We start from the raw sequence: 21,450 nt of genomic DNA on the forward strand, positions 1-21,450 counted from the left end.
ATCCATAAAGCAACTGAACAAAAGAGATCGAAAAACAACAAATCCTAATTAACTAATCTATCCAGAAAATCTAAAAATCTAAACTTATAACAAGGGAGCCCATGGCCAGCAACAATATATCTCATGGAGAATTATCCCAGACCACCAGAAGTTAGAGACTTAGAGGACATCTGAATGACTAAATTCACAGTAGCAGTTACCAAGAGATAGAATCAAAAGCAAATATGAAACTGAGTTGTTCATACAAACAGAGAAGGCTACTTTCATAAAAATCATATGTTTAAAAGATTTTTCACTGCAGAGTCCAAATTATTAAATATTTTGCTCTGCTCTTAAAAAATACTTGTCCTTTGTTTCTGTAAATATTTTGAAAGTGTTGCTGGTGTACATATCATCATTGCCGCTTGTCTTGACAGAGATTATTACTCTCCTAATCACTACTCATCTCCACTAACTTTGTATAAATCATCACATGCACAGGCAAAAACTAATTTTAGCCAATAGATCGAGCAATGGCTAAAGAAAAGGAAAGTTCATTAATATCAAAAATCAAAGAGGAAATTACAGATTTAATCTACTTATTTTATAGTTAGTTCAATTTTGCTTCACGATCTTTTTTAAGTTATGTTTTAGTCCACTAATTGTTCTACTTGTTCAATAAAGGTCTAGATTTGTTTTTTCAAATTTGGCCCACATTTTACCTTATCAAATCTCACCCAAATTTAGCAAACATATATTTGGTTTAAAGCTATGCATCTCCTCTTTACAACCATATAAAGATCAAGATAATTAACCCCAAAGTAGGGTACTTTCTGTCACACCCCAAAATGAGGTCTAGCATTTTCGGCATGTGGCAGCGCCACATTGGTCTTTAACCTCGACATACTCTCACTAATCCTAAGTAAGTACATGTCAAGATCGAATATCAATGTAAGGCATAAAATTTAAACAAACTAAACTCTAAAACAGTGAAGAATTTTTTTCATTTTTAATAACAAATAATCATAGTAAACCGAAATTGGAAGCTTTGTAAAATGGTGAGCTTTAGTTATTCACTTTCCAAGATAAATCAATTTCAAGAAAATGAAGATAGACCATCTGTTTTAAAATTAATAAACAAGACATCAAATAAGAAATTGAAATCCAAGTGAGAGTGAAAACTTTAATTTAAAATCTAATTTTTTGGTGTGAACGAATCAACATAAATAAGTATCAAATATTTAATAAGTAATAGAGCCATACTAATCCTTAATTAATCAACCCTCAAACTTCTTAACTAAAATAAAAAGATAAATAAAAATGGATAGTAACTAACTCATCCATGATTGGGTCATCTTTCTCATCACTCGAGTATACGGATGTGGGTGGTGATGGTATGTTAATCTTTGGTGAATTCTCTTTACTTTCAAACCTCCATCCTTCGCTATCCGAAATCTCAATAAAACTAACCATCCTTTTGTCCTAATGGTTTTCTGCAACTTAACAAACTGTGAAGGGGTGAGCATCACCAATAACAGCTGATCACATACTCAATTAGTCCAACAAAACTCAAACAATTCAATACAATCAATTCAAGAACAAGTAGGATTTAATATTGACCTAAGCCCATGCCGAAATGGCTATTGCCCAAAAAATTAATCCAATAATTAAATGGCAACCTATTTAAAATATTTAAATAGAAATCAAATCATTCCTTCTTTGAAAAATAATCAAATCCATTTTCAAAAGTTCGAAAACACAATTGTATAAGCATAATTATAATCAACTTCAATGCTCAAAATACAATTTCACAAGCATAAAATTATGGCCATAATTCCCAACATAAACCCATGCCTTTTCAAGTTGGGCATTATCAAACCATCATGCATCCATTTTAATATGTATCCAACATAATCAATCTCATGAAATGCATACGCATGTTAAATTAAATAACAATGCAAGCGTACCTTTATCTCCATGACATTGCAAACCTGTCAAAGTTTATAAACAGTGGACTTATCCCCTAATTTGTAAAATTAATTACCGATATCCCTCATATCTTACTAAAGAGTAAGATCTAGATAGTGATATGTCATTTCATCGAAGTAAATAAAAACTCATTTACTTCCCGCTAGCATATTCTATATTTCTCATAACCACTCTAGACGACACATGTATGCATACATTTAGGGAATTGAATCCAAGGATAAAGTAAAAACTGTACCCCTTCATCTCTAATTAGGAAGTCCAAACACTAGAACCACATTAGTGTAAACATTCTTGATTCAATAAATATGAATGCTAATGTATGCCTTGGCAGCCCCCCATCCAAAGCATGGCTGCTCTTAATGCTTCATATGTATATATATATATATATATATGATGCCAAATGCACATGAAATAACAATCCAATGATATGACCAATTCATTCATTTCATTATATAACATGCTTTATACACAACAAGTATAAAACAATAGTAGCAATTTAAATAAACAACCAAGTTTATAATTTTAAAAGCTCATTGCCAAAACCAATAACAAAGTCAAAGAAACAAATTTCTCTTATTGGTTCAATCCCCTTTTACCCATTAATCTAGTTCTTAACCCTTAGAACCTCCAAGATTAACAACAAGGTAAATAAATAATCCTTAATATTTTCGGGTACCACCAATTATGCAAGTCCTAATTAGGTTCAAGTCTAGGTGATCTAATACCCTTCCAAACCATATTAAGATGTCAAGTGATTTATTACTTTACCAAATAAACCAATTTAAGTCCAATTAGAACCTTAAATTCTAGGCTAGTTTAATTAAAACTAAACATGCAGCCCTAGTGGTTTAATCCTTAAATAAATTTACTTAAGTCCACTCGTTGATCCTAGGACAAATAGATTAATTTATTTCATCCTCACAAGGTAAGTTGAAGTCACATGCATAACCAATTGAATTTATTTTCGGTTTCAAAGCCAATTCAATTACCGCTTTTAATTGCTAAATTACAATTAACCAAATGAATCCTAATTTCCTTACACTACAAGAAAAATATATTTGGGCGACGAAACTTTGGGAGACGAACCAAAATTCGTCGCTCAAAGCAACTTTGGGCGACGAACCAGAAACGTTGTCGCCTAATCCCATCCAGGTTTGGGCGACGAACATATTCGTCGCTTGTTCGTCGCCCAAGATAACTTTGGGCGACGAATATAATTTTCCTCGCCTAAAGATACTTTGGGCGACGAAAATATTTTGTCGCCTAAAACACGCGCCAAAACGATAGTTGATCCATAATTGAAGAAAACACAACCCAAAAGGATTTAAAATCATAAACCCCAAAACTAAAATTTCGAAATGGACCTTTATTGAACAAGTGGAACAATTAGTGGACTAAAACAAAACTTAAAAAAGTTCGTGGATCAAAATTAAATTAGGTATAAAATAAGTGGCCCAAATCTATAATTTCCTCTTTGATTTTTGATATTAATGAAAAACAAAAACTTGGTCATGCAATTTGAGACAATAATGTCACTATTAATTATTCAAGGTATACATATTTTCTTTGTACATGTAAAATTTGCACGCCCTAACATTATCTAATATTAAAAAATACAAGAATGATAAAAGATCAAAAAGTGAAACGATGCATCTATTTTTTTTAAATCGCTGAACCCATTGTTCTGTCACTTAAACCTCCATTGCATATGGAATTGATTGAGCTGGCATGTGACAACCGTTAAGTGTTGAATGCTTGCAATAAGCTTTTGAGCACTGCATGCAAATTCATCTGAATACTTAAATGGATTGTTGTTTTAATTAGTTAACTATTTTTGTGCCGGATATGGGGTGGGGGGTGTGAATGTGGGATCGGTGTTTCTACGCATCTTCTCTTCTTTTTTTTTTTCTTTTAAATTTTAATATTTTTTCTATATTTGAGGTGAATTGACTTTTGGCCCATGAAAAATAGGTGATTTTTTTTAGAATTAATTACCCTAAACTACCTTCTACTTATTGTTTTTACTCTCTAGTGCACCAATTAATTTTTGGGTTTTTTTTTTAAAGCCCAATTATTAAATAACAGTGATTGTGCGGCCCAGTTGCAAAAATGCGGTACCAACGCGGCCCACTTTTAAAATGGCCCGGAAGACTCGCAACAAAAACCATTAAAAAGCAGCAAATTACGAGCCCTACCACCGGTTCCTTTAACTATCCGTTAATTGCCATAATTGCAATTAACCTCTTAAAACTTCTTTAAACCGTATTAGCAGATGATTATAAAAAAATAAAATCAAAGAGTCTTCTGGAATCAAAAACACCAAGAACAAAAACCGTCTTTGATTGCCTCATCTGACAAATTAGATATCTCCACTACCTATGTATTGCCACTGCCTATGTATTGCACATTTTCTTTGAATTGGAGACTGGGGCATTCGGTTAGGCTTAAAAATAGTGTTGCATTTGAATTGTTACTGAGGGAAAACAGTGAGGATTCTTAGGACTGAAAAGTGGAGGAAGTTGACTTGTTACTGGCTGGTAGTAACAATTGGAATCTCACAAATTAGATATTGGCACTGCCTATGCAGATTTTCCAATGACAAATATGTGGGAGTCTAATTGTTACTTGGCTGGTAGTAACAATTAGAATCTCACATTTGGTAGTAACTATCTGCTTTTTTGCAACCATATTGCAGGATTCAAAGAAAATGGCCACAAAAAAGGCAATAACAAGTGCAAAAGAAAAAACCATTATACCAAAACAGTCCGGAAAAATTCAGTACAGGTGCAACATGGTTGCATTCCAAAGTACTATGAACAAAATTAAAGATGACCTGATTGCCAAGGCATACAAAAAGCTACAGAAAACACCTTTTTGGCCACTTATAAATGCATTTCGCAATGAAATGATGGGAAGCAACCCTGTGAAATCAGATGACGGTGTTGGATTCTTTATCCAAGCATACAACAAGGAAACAGAGAAGTTCCATTTTGGTAAGAAGGAAGTAGAACTTACAACAAGTGACATTGCTGATTTATTTGGGCTGCCAGAATTGGGAAATGAAGTTCTTTTGACAAAAAAAGGTTTCAAGAAATCCAAGTTCATTACAGATCACTTTAAGGATGATGAACAAAGGATAAATAGAACCTCAGTGCAAAATGCTCTCTATAAAGCAGTAGAGGAAGGAAAACAACCTCAGACACCAGCAGGGAATCAGAAAACTTCAAGGAAGAGAAGACTGAAAGACAACAGTGACGATGTTGTACGTCTGATAATTTTGTACCTGTTGGCTACTTTCCTATTCCCAAACTCTAGATACCACCTTGCTTGGGACTTGGTCAAGCATGCTGAAGACTTGGATGGAATGGTACATAAAGCATGGGCAAAGGGAGTGCATGATTACTTGCACAAATCATTGTGCAAAGACAGTAAATCAATGGCTGGTTGTGTTGTTGCCATACTGGTAAGCACTAAACTGAATTCATTAAATATGAATGTATTATTTTAGACACTATGTTTAACCATTTTTGTACGATTTTTCTCTTTGATGAATTCCAGTATTGGATATGCAAAAAGACAAACATCATTAATCCAATCAAGGGCAGAGAGGAGGAAACTCCTGGCATAGTCAAATGGGATCTGGATGATCTCAATCTCAAGTTGAAACATTACAGACTTGAAGACTTTGAGGTAAAAAAGCAAAACAAAATATAGTTACTTTATACTAGTAACTATTTTCAAAACCAAAATACTAACAATCTTCACTTTAAATTGTGAAGAACATGTTTGATGATGAAGAAAGAGGGGAGAAACCAACTAATGAGGAAACATGCCGGCTAGGAGACACAGAAGAATCAGAAGAAGATAAAGATCCACAACTGACACTCCAAGATTGGTTAGATAAAAAAGACAAAGAGGAGGAAGTGGAAGTAGAACCGTCACTCGAAGCTTGGGTAAGAATTCAAAAATGATAACAAAACGCCACTGCATATTTATTGTGCATTTTTGTTCTATAAGTTGCCACTATTAGACAATAACAAACACCTGCAAACCAGAAATTTCCACTGCCTATGCATATTTCTTAATTGTTATGTATATGACATACTTCCAGGTAGTAACAACTGGAATTTCTCATATTGGGGTGTGCCTCTTTCCTACTGTCAAATATGTGGGATTCTAATTGTTACTTCCAGGTAGTAACAACTGGAATTTCTCATATTGGGGTGTGCCTATTTCCTACTGTCAAATGTGTGGGATTCTAATTGTTACTTTCAGGTAGTAACAACTGGAATTTCACATTTCCGTTTGTAATAAAATGCCACTTTATCAAAGTAACAATATGGCAAAACACTAACATTTTCTTTTATGCATGCAGTTAGACCGCTTTAAAAGTGAGCAAATCAGTAGAGGGGATAAGAAGGACATGGAAGAATTCCGTAACATCTATGAAGAAGTCATAAAGGAATTAAAGACATTAGTGGTAAATGAAGATGAAGATGAAGATGAAGTCACAGGCAAAAAATTGATTAAACAACTCACCACTTACAATGCCATACTTGATGAGAAAAATGCTAGTTATTGGCAAATGGTTCTCACTGCAAAGGATGAAATTGGGAAACTCAAGAGTGACAATTATGAACTGAGCCAAGAAAATAAGAAATTGAAAATGATGAACAACAAAGTTAAGCAATTACTCAATGAAGAGAAAGAAAAGAGAAGAAGTGATATAGAGGAACAACAAGTCCAAGAGGCCAAAACAAAATCACTCTTTGAAGAGATTGAGAAGCTGAAAGAAACAATTTCAAGACAGAAAGGGATGATAGAGAAGTTGGATAACAGTGGGAACATTGAGTGCCAAGCACAAAGGTCAGGCCCACTTATCTCACCTGAAAGAGACGAGCAAATGGAAGGAGAGCATCCAGCTGAAGATTCTTTTGAGCTGATACATGAGCCTCAAGCTGCAAGGACTCCTCAACAAGGGCATACAGCTGAAGACTCTTCTGAGCATCAAGATGAGCCTTCACCATCTTTTGCCTTTGAGAATGCTGCATCAGTTGAATTAACTCCCAATCAACCTGCAGAGAATCAACCTGAACAGTCTTCTCCCTGCCTTGCAATTGTACAATACTCAATGATGGAAAGGTTAAAGGAGAGAGAAGACAGAGTAAGGAAGGTTGATGATATATATGAATACAACTTTGAACCAAGGAAGAAGAAGAAAGCTGCAAGAAAAGACGTATCAGAATTGCCACACAAAACAAGAAAGATAAAGACAAGAGCTGGAAAAGGCAAAGAAAAAAAGTGAACAACCAAACTTTGATTTGGACCTGGACCTCACCCAAGAAGATGATGACCTGACCTAGGAAGGTGATACAGACTTAACACTACAAGCTACAAAAAGACCAAATCTCAAAAACATAAAGTGGTCAAAGTATCCGGTCTTCAAATTATTGAATGAAAGAGTTCAACAACTCCTAATTGAATTTTGGACAAATGCCCCACACAGGTACTATTCCATTTTTATGTTGAATTTTAAAACACCTGATTGCCACTGCCAGGCAGTAACAATAGCTTAAGCTACTGACACACACTGACTACAATATACTGTTTATGCAGCACCTTACTATGGCAAAAAGGAGAAGGTGGAATCAGTGCAATCTCTAGACAAGATGTTCTAAATTTGATCATGGACAATGCAGTGGCAAATAATGTAAGATCAATTTCTATGCAAACTCAAATTAATTTAAAGAGTAAAAATTATTGTAAACTACTTAACATTGTTTAAATCTTGCATACCAGGTGATTGATGCATTTGGAGAACTACTACAAGAGGAAATGGACAAAATAGAATCTGAAACACCTGCAAAGTCAACATTCCTCACAACCTTTGCTTCAGTAAGTTCATTTAAAACTTCATTACTCAAAATTAATCAAGACTTCATCATTGTTACTGACAGTTAGTGGCAATTCAATAACAGATTAAGGATGCAGAAGATGATCAGTTGGGGATAGAACAATTCCTTTTTGAACCTCTCCTTAATTGCTTGGGGAAGTCGGACAAGATATTCATCCCAATGGTCACTTCTGAAGCTTTTCATCACACACTACTTGTGATGGACAAGGATGCGGGAAATTGGCTTCACTTCAACCCCCTGAAGCAAAGAAGGTTCGAGATGGATATATGCTACAAAAAAGCTCAAAGGCTGGTATGAAATGTGTTTAAATTTCATAAAACTAAATTCTATGGACTTAAAGATTAATATGAAATGTGTTTAAATTTTTAAGAACAATATACTTTAAAATGCAGAAAGCGCGCGTGGACAGCTGGATCTATGTCATGCAGGAAGTAGCGGATAGTATTCTAGAATCAAGAATAAGAAGAAAGCTAAACAAAAGAAGCACTGCAAGAGAGCTCAAATTCACTGAAGTTGAGCTCACAGATGACAATGAAGCAACACTCAGATGGTTGAAAGACTTCAACAATGACTACGAACTTCACCAATCTAAAATTTGTCCACAGCAGTCAGAGACATCGTAAGTCGTCTACCATATGCATATAGATCAATTTCAACAAAATTATTAAAAAAATAATCTTAAACTGATGCCATTCAATTTTATAATTTGCAGATTGGATTGTGGGGTCTTTGTCATGTATTATATGGACAAAGTTTCAAAAGAAGAGCTGAATAACAACAAAATCACAAAAAAGGACATTCAAAAGTTCAAAGCAAATGTAATTGAAAGGTTCATTAACCATGAACAAAGCTGGACTTCACAGCAACTTCAATCCTTCAAGAAAATCCAGATCAAGGACTGATCACACTCTGTACTGTGCCGAAGAAGGACTTTACCTACTGCTTTTTTATGTTTTAAAATTCAAGTTTATGTATTTTTGTTTCAAACATATTGCAGAATTTTATTTCTATGTTGAACTCTTTTGTCTTTTTTATATTGAATTTTAAAATGCTTAACAGGTTGACACTGCCACACAATGGAACAATATGTGATTGCCACTGCCAGGCAGTAACAATATGCAATTGCCACTGCCACACAATAGAACAATATGTGATTGCCACTGCCAGACAGTAACAAATAACGTGATTAAAACAGTAACAAGGAAACCACAAAACATGCATGGACTTCACAAACCACCATATTAAAACAAGCACGTACAACAATTTAAAATCATAAGAATAACATAAACAAAAATTAAGAGATGAAAAAATATCATTTCCAAAAGCCAAAACAACATAGTAACAAAATGTTACTATGCAACAGTAACAAAAAATATCTATCCAAAATATCATTTACGAATGGGCTCCTATTAATCAAGTCACATATTGCCAATGCATAAAATTTCCTCAATTCTTTAAAACTTATAAACCAATAAACTGTCAGGCAGTACCATTATTACTAAAACCTAGAGCAACCATAAAACTAAATTGGCTCTCTACATGTCTTCCGGTTATGACCATCAGGTTTTCCGCAGCGACTACACTTTCTGGCACGAGCAGCTTCTTCACCTATAGACTTCGCCCTGTTTGTCTTTGGCCTACCACAAGGTCTCTTAGTAATAGGAAGCTGAACTATCATAGCATCTTGACTAAAATCATATAATGCCTGAGAAATATTTGGAATCGGAAAAATTGGAAACTCATAAGAACACTTAAAAGACTCCGTCTTGAAATAACTGTCAATGAAACTGTACATTGAAGCTCCATGTCTCTGAATGGCAGCAAAAGCATGAGCACAAGGGAAACCTGAAACACGCCACTCATGGCATGAACAAAGCTTCTTTTCCAAATCTACACACACAGTCACCTTTCCTTCAACTTGGTAGACATGAGATGAAGATCGAATCACCTTCCAGTGCAAACCAACTTTGGATCTCTCTCTCAACTTCAGTTCCAAATTAGGACAAAGCTCAGTAGACCACGATTCTGCCTCTATTTTTCGATTTGCCATATTCTCCATCACTTTGGTTCTAATGCCTTCAATCATATCTAAAATGGGGAAGGACCTCAGCTCCAAAATCCAAAAATTAAATGACTCGGACACATTGTTGCACATTTCCCCATACCTGTTACCTTTAAAAAACGCATTAGACCATTTTTCATATGGTGCTTCTGCCAAAAAGTCAATAGCAGGACGACCACCCTCTGCCTCTAGCTTCCCAACAGATAAGTTAAATGCCTCCTCAGTACGTGCATAAGCACAACACATGAACAAATATAAAACCCTCTCACGCATATACTTATTGTGTGTTGTCGGATACCTATTTGCAAGGTTACGTTTCAAATGCTGAAAACAAAAACTGTGAGGCCAACCCGGAAAAACAGTAGCAATAGCATTGATGAGACCAACATTCCGATCAGTAATGAAAGTAACTATCCGCTTTTGAGGAACCAAAACATCAGCCAACCTTTCCATGAACCACGTCCAATTATCTTCAGTCTCCGAATCCACAATTCCAAAGGCAAGAGGATAGAAACCTACAAAAACAAAGCATTATAAGAAAGCTACTAACTGACAGTAGCAATTAAATCAGACAGTTTTAACACTTCAAATCAAAATGAAAACAAAACAAATTCACAAAATACAATCACATTAAAAGCAAATAAATTACCTTCATTTCCGTTCTTGCCAGTAGCGGCAAGCAATTGGCCCTTGAACTTGTTTTTCAAAAAAGTACCATCAAGAAAAAGCATCGGCCTACATGCCATGAATCCCTTCTTGCAAGCACCAAGACAGATAAACAACTTCTGAAAACATTGTGTCTCACCATCCACTTGCAATTTCGCATCAGTACCATCATTACTCAATACCAAAGATTTCAAATACCAAACAAGCTGCTTGTACGACTCCTTGTCATCACCATAAACATCTTTTGCCAACTCCTTAGCATACTAGGCAGTATGGTATGACACATCTAAATCATAGCTATTTTTAATGTCTTTCACAATATCAATTGGCCTCTTCCCAGGATTAGACCTAATATCATCAACGACAATACTTTTCACAATACGAGAAACCAATCTTTCAGACTTTGTTTCCCGAATCACACCACGACATGTGTGAACATTATCCAAATGCCTAATGTAAAAACAACCATTAACTCTACAAAGATACGCCTTTACATGCCAATGACAACCATCAGAAAGCTTCTTAAAGCACTCAGCATACACACGAGTTTTTTCATTTTTAATATACACAAACTTAAAACCCATCTCAATAGCATACTTGCACAACTTCTCCCTAAACTCGATGACACCACCTTCAAATCTTTGACCAACACCTTCAATATACCCTTCCCAAGCCTTGGTCAAATAAACCTTTTCCGCCTCAGCCTTATAACACCCACTACTACAAAAATGTAAATAGACATCGGTCAATAAACACACAACGGTTTTTTAAAAACGGTTCTTGTTTTGTCCGTTATCTTAATTTACCACACAACGGTTTTTTAAAAACCGTTATATGAAGGTATATTATCCTATGGTATTTGGTTTGATGATTTTCTCTAAATTATTATACACAATAGTATTAGGCAAAATCGTTGTGTTGGGCAGGTGAAAAAAAAAACACGCTCTCTCTCCTCCCACTTAAAAAAACACGCTTTCTCTCTCTCCTCTATCTAAATTTCATTTCACGCTATCTCACTCTCTGCACTTAGATCTCTCTGTGTTTCTTCAACACCGAAACAATATCTAAATCTCTCTCTTCGTCTTCGTTGGTCTTCTGCTCTGGGCTTGAAGATGTCGAACAAAGCCGAATCTTCTGACCCATAAGCCCCAAATCCTTCTTCAATTTTACTTGCTTCTGCTTTGCTTAAATTTGTTTTGAACTTTGTTTTTTTGGGGGTTTTGTGGGTTTTAATATGATTGTGGTTTTTGTTTCAGTAAGGGGACCAAAAGGGACTTCGACACGACGATTTTGGAGTGCAAGAAGGCTGCGAATCGGCTTGTTGAGGATGAAGCTATCAACGATGACAACTCGGTCGTCGATCTCCACCCAGAGGCCATGGAAAAGCTTCAGCTCTTCTGTGGTGACACTATCTTGATCAAGGTTCGATTTATATGTCTATTATTCTTCTATTCCTTTATATATAAAAATAGAAATATTATTGATGGAGTTTTGGTTGCAGACATTTTCTAGTTAGGGCTAATGGAAAATTAAGGTTTAGGGTAGTGCGTAAATGCTTTATTTTTAGCTGGGTTGATAGGTTTTCTGTATTTTCTTTGGGATCTGGGAATTGGGCGTGTTCTGGGGCCGGTCTGAAGTATTGAGATTTTTTTCTTGAATTTTTGGATTTTTGTAGTCAAGTTTATGTTTTTCTGCATTGCTCTTGCTGATGAACCAAAGATCTCTCTGTTTCTCTCTCTCGTTCTGCTCTCTGAGGTATTTTCCTATGTTTTGTACTAATTATATGTTCGACCCTGTATTTGATATGGATAGGAATCTTGGGGATTATGCTTTGGCGATACCAAATTACCAATTATATTTGAAAATGCTAGTTGGTGTTTGATTTGAATAATAAGGTTTTTAGTGTTATTTGTTACAGCCACCAATTATATTTGACAACTCTAGTTGCTACTTGATTTGAATATAAAAGTTTCTATTTTATTTGTTTCAACTTTCATATCATATTTGACAATCCTAGTTGGTGTTTGATTTAAATAATAAGGATTCTAGTGTTATTTGTTTCAATCACCAAGAGTGATATTTGTCATGTAAAAGACTTTTTGTTCTGTTTCTGTACAATTTTGGATGATTTTTTTGGTCAAACATTCTATTTTAGTTAAAGAGGGGGCATCAATTACATACATTTATGTCTGTTTTGTAAATGGTGAATGTAATATCCAATATTATATATCTTTTCAAATAAAAAAAGTGGTTGCCTATAGATTTAAAGCTCTATATTTGATGAAAGTATCATATATTTGCATTTGCATAATGTTATAAAAGCATCAAATAGGGAAAAAAACTTTTGTATTCCTTTTGAATAAGACAATGCTATAGATTAGACTACTTAAAAGTTTTGCTCTTAATTTCTTGAGAGTTTCTATTGCATAAATATATTATCTAGTTTGAAGACTTGCATAAGGTTAACTAAGGCTTGATTGGTAATTTCTGCTATCATATGTTTCTTATTTCATTGGTAGTTTTGGTCATATGGTTCTTATTTTATGGTATCCATTGTCTATCATTACTATGATTATTGAACTTTCCCACATGTTGTTTCTTTTTTACTTCCATGCTAATTTGTCTTCCGTAGGAATTAGATATAATGGGTTCCAAGAAGTTGTTCAGATGACAAGCTTCCTTGGGCAAAGGTTTGTATATGCTAATTGATAAAATTTCAAAAAGAAAAACAAAGATTCATTATGAAGCTATGGTCAGTAGTAAATTAGTAAAGTTGTCCTTTTTTTTTTTTTTTTTTTTTTTTTTCAGAAATTCAGAACTGGGAATCCTTTGGAGACCAAGTATCCGTAAGTGTGTAGTGTGCTTTCTTAAACTCCATCTTGATTTGTGGTCTGTTGTTTACTCTAAGAATGAGGGTCTGACATTATTTTGGAGCTGCATCTAATGTCTGTAATTATTCTCTTACACTTAAAAAAAAAAAAAAAAAATCTAATGTCTATCATTGTCTTCTTTCTAGTGCGCGCACTAATCAAATTTATTCTTTTCTTAATTTATTTCATTTTACTGATTTCTTGAACTTTACTTTTGATTTTAGAGGTATTGGTTTCTTTTTTGATGACTATGATAAATATCTTCAGAGAGCCATATAAGATTTTTTAAACTGGCATTATTTCTCCATTGGTGCAAGAATATATTAACTATCATAATTGCTATTTGAGGTATGAGTTTTATGCCTTCTACACTCAAAAAACTGAAGCTTCTATTCTTATGCTAGCTCACCGTAGTTTCTATTGTTAATATTTGTTATTTATTTCTTGAGTTGTATCTACTTACAGATCAGCACTTGCATTAATGGATTTTACTGTGATCAATTCACCCCAAAAGAGTCCTAAAATGTGGACTGAGAATTGGAGTGGATGGTAAGGTGCTTAAATAATCCTATTACTTTTTGATGTTTGGAACTAGTTTTTTGTAAATATGAATTGATTTATTGTATCATATCTTTTTGATCTGATTGTATTTTATTGGCAATGTACCTTCAAAACATTTTTGATTGGGTTTTATTGATATGGGGTTTGTTTATTGATTTTGTAAATTATATGGGTTTATTGATATGAGTTTATTGATATATGCTTATTTATTTTGCTTGATCTTTATTGATTTTGTTTACTGATATTGGGTTTGTTTATTGATTTGGTTTTAGTTAAATCAGTATTTTGGTTGTTCAAAATGTTGTTTACTTTTGTTTAGTCTTGGTTGCTCAACTTCATGTTGACAGAAAACTGAGTTTGCCACTAGAGGTCCGGTCCTCAAAGGAGAGGTCCGAACCTCAAGCCTAGGTCTCAAACACCAATCTTACTGGAGGTCCGGTTCTCAAGGGTGAGGTCCGGACCTCAAACCTAAATTTCTAAATCCAATCTTATTGGAGGTTCAGTCCTGAAGGGTGAGGTCTGGACCTCAAGCCTAGCTTTGTATTCTAATTTCAAGGGTTTACAAGAATAATGGGTATCTCATGGTTTCTTTCAAATTAAACTGTCCTAATTAGTTATTCAATTTCAATTTTAAATCTTAGAGGGCCTAAAATTACTTGTTTGTATACTTTGAATATGTAAGTGGGGTTATGGTTGTTACTGCTTCTCAGTAACAATATCTAAGTGAGGTTTTGGTTGTTACTGCTTATCAGTAATAATATGTAAGTGGGGGCTATGATTGTTCAATAATAATATGTAAGTGAGACTATGGTCGTTACTGCTTGTTAGTAACAATATGTAAGTAGGGTATGATTGTTACTGCAACAATATGTAAGTAAAATTATGGTTGTTACTAATAAACAATAACAATATACAAGTGAGACTATAATTGTTACTGACAAGCAGTAATAATATGTAAATGGGGCTATGATTGTTACTACTTGTCAGTAACAATATATAAATGGGGGTTGTGGTTGTTACTATTTATTAGTAACAATATATAAATAAGGGCTATGATTGTTACTGATTGTCAGTAATAATATGTAAGTGGGGCTATGATTGTTACTACTTGTCAGTATTAATATATAAGTGGGGATTATGGTTGGTTGTGTTAGTAACAATATGTAAGTGTGAGACTATGGTTGTTACTGATTGCCAGTAACAATATGTAAATGAGGTTATGATTGTATATTTGTATATGTAAGAGGCTATGATTTGTATAAGTTGTCTTGTTTCTAGGTTTTTTTGCATAGTTGTTGAACCGTAAAAAAAAAATTTAAAAAAAAAAATACAAAGGTTGAGGTTGAGATAAGATCCCCATATACCATGTGCCACATTAATTTCAAATGAAAACAAATTGAAAAGTGAGATAATGTGGATTTATCTGAAAGCTTAATTATCTCTTATCTGATGAGTTTAAATTTAAATGGAGAGAGTTATCTCATCTCCATCTGATCTCATCACTTGGACTTCTCATGGACTCTATAAATAGAGCATAAGGGATTCAGAAGAAGGGAGAAGGAAAAAAAAAAAAAGGGAGAGGACGCCAAAAGGCTGAGGAAAGGAAGGTGTAGAAAGCAAAAGTGCAGTTGCCAGAACAAACATTGCAGGTAGCTGTCCTTCTATGCCATTCATTTCATCTCTATTTTGGGATTCAACCAAAATTCTCCTCTAATGGCGTGTTGAATCAAGCCTTTGGATTCGTTCAGAATCCTCTCAAGACGGCCTTTGGATTCATTTAGAATCCTCTCAAGACGGCTTTTGGATTCGTTTAGAATCCTTTCAAGATGGATCTCTCATATGCCTCTCCCCCATCGTTCAGCCACAGGCTCAGAATGGAGTCACCCAAAAGAAATGATCTAAAGCGATACTCGTAAGCATCCAAAAGAAATGATCTAAAGCAATGCTCATGAGCATTGCATTTTCTAAATTAGTTGTCCGTGGACAACAATTGGATTTCATGTGAATCCTCTCAAGTTGATGTTTATGGGCATCAACCTGGAGTCATATAAATCCATTCAATTTGTTGCTCTCTGACATCTATCAAAATTACACACCAAAAACAAGTGGCACAAAGCCAAGAAAATAAAATGAACAAGAAGGCTTGCTTTCTTGCCCTCTGCGGGTATGTACCTGCAAACCAAATGGGGTTATTTTAATTAGCCCACAAAAGCAAAGTCACACTACTACAAAAAAGGCCTCTAATATCACTAGATAGATATCAGTTTGTAACAAAAGCGATATTATAGAAGTTTAGATATCAGTTGATTTTTCTGATGATATCTAAAAATTATTACATATCAGCAAGTTTTAAAACTGATATCTATACGTTTACCCATAAACCAAAAAATCCTAAAAACTGATATCTAAAATATTAACTGATATCTTTAATTTCATTAAGTGATTAGGCGCTGAATTTTCCCCCAAACTTAAAATTTTTTTTGCCTACCTCCTACATCCCAGACACAACCCCCCATGACTTAGACTCACTTTACCCATTCGAAGACCGTACCCCCCAACACTTAGACTTAGACTTAGACGACTCAGACTTAGACTCACTTACCCATTCACAAACTTCATCGATCTACATCCTGCCCTCATCGTTCTCGATCTGCATCCTGCCATTCTCGTTCTCTCCAAGCTCAGTCTCGCCATCCACAAACGCTGCGCGAAGGTCTATCGATCGATTCGTGGGTGTACGGTTGCGGCGTCGTCCACTAGAAATTTTGAAAAAAGGTTGGGTGTTTTATCTCTTCCTCCCCGTCTTCCATTCTCTTGGTTATATGAGCTGTGCTTTTATGGTTTAGGGTAAAGAAATTAGGGCTTCGGTGGTTTGGGAGGTTCTAGGTTTTTCCTTGGGTTTCTGAAATTTCCAACATTAATGGTTTGGGTTTTTCTGATTGGGGCTTAATATCTAATTTGGGCAGAAATGAATTGGTAAATTTCAGGTTTGCTGAATGTCATAGAACATGACAGAAATGAATTGGTAAATTCCATTCTCGTTCTCTCCAAGCTCAGTCTCGCCATCCACAAACGCTGCGCGAAGCTGTATCGATTCGTGGGTGTACTGTTGCGGCGTCGTCCACTAGATATTTCGAAAAAAGGTTGGGTGTTCTATCTCTTCCTCCCCGTCTTCCATTCTCTTGGTTATATGAGCTGTGCTTTTATGGTTTAGGGTAAAGAAATTAGGGCTTCGGTGGTTTGGGAGGTTCTAGGTTTTTCTTTGGGTTTCTGAAATTTCCAACATTAATGGTTTGGGCAGAAATAGTTTGACTGCTTATTTGCTAGCCTATGATCATTTGAATGCTTGTGTGATTGATAAATCATGGATGATATTGCATTTGTTTAACTCATAAATCATGGATCATTTGACTGCTATTTAGCTTAATTAGTTGGAAAATGCATTGCTTGTTTATGTTTTGGTACTGTGGCTTATAAGATTGAATGATATGTTATTGCTTGTTTGCAAAACTTGTTTGCAAAACAAGTTTGACTCATATATAGGGGGAATAAAAGAAATTAATTACCTCTTCCATTCTTAGGACAAATAGGTTGTTAACCTGTTTGTTTTTTATGAGCTAAGAAAACTGCATATTTTCTTTATATGTTATATTGAACATGTGTATCTTTATGTGAAGTTCATATTTCTAAGAGCCATGGATAAGGCTTGGATGCATGCTGATAGACGGACCAAGGAATATGATGATGGAGTAGAGAATTTTTTGAGGTTTGGTTTAGGGAATGCTGCCAATCCTGAGTACATTCATTGTCCTTGTGAGAAATGTGGGAACTTGAGTAAGCATAATGTTAGGGTAATAAGGGAGCATCTTTACTTTAATGGTATTGATCAACGATATAAGAATTGGATATGGCATGGTGAAGCTACTGTTAAGCATTAAGGGGTTACGGAACATAGTGTCTTTGGGTCTGAAACAGTTGATATGTGCGAGGGTGCGTTTGATAATTTCAATGATGATCCGGATGAGTTTAGAAGTTTCGTTGATGAGGGAGTGAGACCCTTATATGATAATTGTGATAGGTATAGCAAGCTATCTGCATTGGTTAGGTTGTTCAATTTGAAGGCAAAACATGGGTTGAGTGACAGTAGCTTTTCTGACTTTTTGGTTGCTTTCGGAGATATGCTCCCAAAGGGAAATCTGTTGCCCTTGTCTATGTATGAGGCGAAAAAGACACTTTCTGCTTTAGGAATGGAGTATGAGAAGATACATGCATGCCCGAACGATTGTATATTGTATAGAAATGAGTATGAACATGAAACAAGGTGCCCGAAGTGTGACCTCTCTCGGTGGAAGGTCAATAAGGACGCAATTGAGAAAGAAGGGGTGCCGGCAAAAGTCTTGTGGTACTTTCCACCTATTCCAAGGTTTAAACGAATGTTTAAATCTTGTGAGACATCAAAGAACCTAACTTGGCATGTCGATGAGAGAGTGAGTGACGGCATGATGCGTCATCCAGCTGATTCTCCAGCTTGGAAGTTAGTTGACCATAAGTGGCCAGATTTTGCAAGTGAGCCTAGAAATCTAAGGCTTGCCCTCTCGGCTGATGGGATTAATCCACATAATGAACGTAGCCGATATAGTTGTTGGCCCGTCATCTTGGTGACTTATAACCTTCCTCCATGGTTGTGCATGAAACGGAAGTTTATGATGTTAACTTTGTTGATTTCGGGTCCGAAACAGCCGGGAAATGATATAGATGTTTATTTACAACCATTGATTGATGATTTGAAAGCACTTTGGAAAGGAATTGATGGAGTGTACGATGGATATAGAAAAGACTCATTCACTTTGAGGGCTGCCCTTTTATGGACAATCAATGATTTCCCGGCCTATGGTAACCTGTCTGGCTGCACGGTCAAAGGGTACAAAGCATGTCCCATATGTGGAGAAAACACGGATGCTGTTAGGTTGAGGAATGGTAGGAAAATCTGTTTTCAAGGCCACCGAAGATTCTTGCCACGCCACCACCCTTATAGGAAACAAGCAGCTGCCTTTAATAACCAGGAGGATGATCGGGAAGCTCCTCCACCTCTAAGTGGAGAGGAAGTCTTAGAAAAGGTTTCAGTTATCAATTGTAACTTCGGGAAGCAAGTGGCAAAGAGCAGCCAAGGTAGTGAAACCCATGCTCCGTGTTGGAAGAAAAGATCAATATTCTTTGATCTTGAGTATTGGAAGTCTCTTCACATTCGGCATGCCCTAGATGTAATGCACATTGAGAAGAACGTGTGCGATAGTGTTATTGGAACTTTACTAAACATTTCAGGAAAGACAAAGGATGGGGTGGCTGCTCGTTTGGATCTTGTGGAAATTGGGGTAAGACTTGATTTGGCACCAGAAATTAAGAAAAATAGAACATTTTTGCCTGCTGCCCCTTATACGTTGTCTAGGGAGGAGAAAATATCAATATGCAAGTCTTTGTTGGGTATCAAGGTTCCGGAAGGTTACTCTTCTAATGTGAGAAACTTGGTTTCTATGCAAGAGTTGAAATTGTATGGTCTTAAGTCTCATGATTGCCATACCTTGATGCAGCAATTGCTACCAATCGCCATCCAGGGGGTTTTGCCCAAAAATGTGAGATATGCGATCACTAAGCTTTGTTTCTTCTTTAACTCTCTCTGCAGTAAAGTAGTTGATGTGTCGAAGTTGGATAAAATTCAAAATGATCTTGTAGCCACATTGTGCTTGCTTGAGAAGATTTTCCCACCTTCATTCTTTGATATAATGGTTCATTTGACTGTTCACCTTGTTAGAGAGGTTCAATTGTGTGGACCGGTTTATTTTAGATGGATGTATCCATTTGAAAGAGCCATGAAAGTGTTAAAGGGTTACGTACGAAACCGTAATCGACCGGAAGGCTCAATTGCTGAAGGCTATATTGGTGAGGAAGCTGTTGAGTATTGCTCAGAGTATTTATCTGATCTTGATGCCGTTGGAATTCCGTCGTCGCGCATGGGTGATTCAAAGGGCAGTAGACCTCTCTCAGGTGCTAGGGTACGTTCAGTCAGCCGGGAAGAATGGGAACAAGCACACCGTTGTGTATTGGAGAACCCCGCTGAAATTTCTCCTTATCCGGAGTGAGTTATTTTATTTAACTACCACTTAGAACATGGTTTCCAGATTTCAATTGGTTTGATTTTCTAACATCATTTACATGTTTCAATTTTTTTTTTTTGGAAATTTGATTGAAGAGACATAAGGCCCACTTGAATGCTTTATATTCAAGTAAAAAAAAGAGTGAGAAGTGGCTGCGAGAAGAGCACAACCGAAAATTCATGTATTGGTTACGTGACAAGGTATTATTTCATTACCTTTATAAAGATCCCACACAAATATATAAATTTCAGTTCAAGGATCTTTATTAACCTTTATTCCTATAGGTGGCAGCCGACATAGGTCATGGAGCCAAGGACATCACATCATCGCTGAGGCGGCTATCTCAAGCTCCACCTATGAGTGTTTTAACATATGAGGGTTATGAGATTGGTGGGTGCCATTTTCACACAAAGTCACGTGATAATGTACGTGCTGTCCAAAATAGCGGGGTTAGCTTGGTGGCAAAGACAATGCAAGTGACGAGCGCGAAGGATAAAAATCTCGCTTACACGGATATGTGTTTTTATGGGGTTATCCTAGAAATTTGGGAGCTTGATTATCATGATTTTCGGGTGCCTTTGTTTAAGTGTCAATGGGTAGAGAATAACAAAGGCATAAAAACAGATGACTTAGGGTTTGTTTTGGTTGATCTTAATAGGGTAGGTCACAAGAGAGATGTTTTTACCTTGGCTGCCCAAGTAAAGCAAGTTTTTTATGTTGAAGACCCATTAGACTCTAGGTGGTCAGTGGTACTTGCAGCCCCGAATAGAGATTATAATGATGGTGGTTATGAGGATGAGTTTGGGGACATCGTCGGTGACCATGAATCTTTTAGCAATGGCCTGCCAGAGGTTGAGGAATTTGATGACATCATGGGTGAGGATGGCTCGAGTTACAGGAGAGACAATTGTGAAGGGATTTGGATTGTCCACTCAAAGAAAAAAAAATAACTATGAAGCTAGGCCTGCCAAACCTTGATTATTTGTTGCCATATCATTTGAATTAGAATTCAGACTTATGTGTTGTAATTGTGACTTATTTGATTGAGACTTATGTGTTGTAATTATACTGTGGCTTAAAAAATTAGAATTGACACTTTTGTGTTGTAATTAATAATCTGGTATATATATATCTCATTTTTCTATTACTAATTTGTTATATATATTCTGGTGTCACTAATTTAAAGTGTGGTTCTGCTCTTAACAGTTTTCAGGGTATTGTTATGGCTACCCCAAGAAGAAAGAAACATGTACTGT

The 21,450-nt window shown here is 35.7% G+C and overlaps 3 protein-coding genes across 3 annotated transcripts; 2 read left to right on the top strand and 1 right to left on the bottom strand.

The window, feature by feature from the left end:
• Positions 1 to 7,558: 7,558 nt before the first annotated feature.
• LOC147283557 (uncharacterized) lies at positions 7,559 to 8,180 on the top strand. Its single transcript, XM_086244045.1, has 3 exons — positions 7,559 to 7,678; positions 7,768 to 7,863; positions 7,947 to 8,180. Exons 1-3 carry the CDS (start codon positions 7,655 to 7,657, stop codon positions 8,178 to 8,180), a joined length of 354 nt encoding a protein of 117 aa, XP_086100171.1. The 5' UTR covers positions 7,559 to 7,654.
• A 1,225-nt stretch (positions 8,181 to 9,405) lies between these two features.
• LOC147283558 (uncharacterized) lies at positions 9,406 to 11,195 on the bottom strand. The gene is made up of 3 exons (XM_086244047.1): positions 10,929 to 11,195; positions 10,595 to 10,874; positions 9,406 to 10,460 (listed from the first exon to the last, which is right to left on the bottom strand). Exons 1-3 carry the CDS (start codon positions 11,193 to 11,195, stop codon positions 9,406 to 9,408), a joined length of 1,602 nt encoding a protein of 533 aa, XP_086100173.1.
• Positions 11,196 to 17,737: 6,542 nt separating this feature from the next.
• LOC147283559 (uncharacterized) lies at positions 17,738 to 20,179 on the top strand. The gene has a single exon (XM_086243414.1). The coding sequence runs from the start codon at positions 18,023 to 18,025 to the stop codon at positions 20,177 to 20,179; it is 2,157 nt and encodes a 718-aa protein (XP_086099540.1). The 5' UTR covers positions 17,738 to 18,022.
• The last annotated feature ends 1,271 nt before the right edge of the window (positions 20,180 to 21,450 follow it).

This window comes from Dryas octopetala, chromosome 5, assembly GCF_963921425.1.
Source record: "Dryas octopetala chromosome 5, drDryOcto1.1, whole genome shotgun sequence".
Lineage (NCBI taxonomy): Eukaryota > Viridiplantae > Streptophyta > Magnoliopsida > Rosales > Rosaceae > Dryas > Dryas octopetala.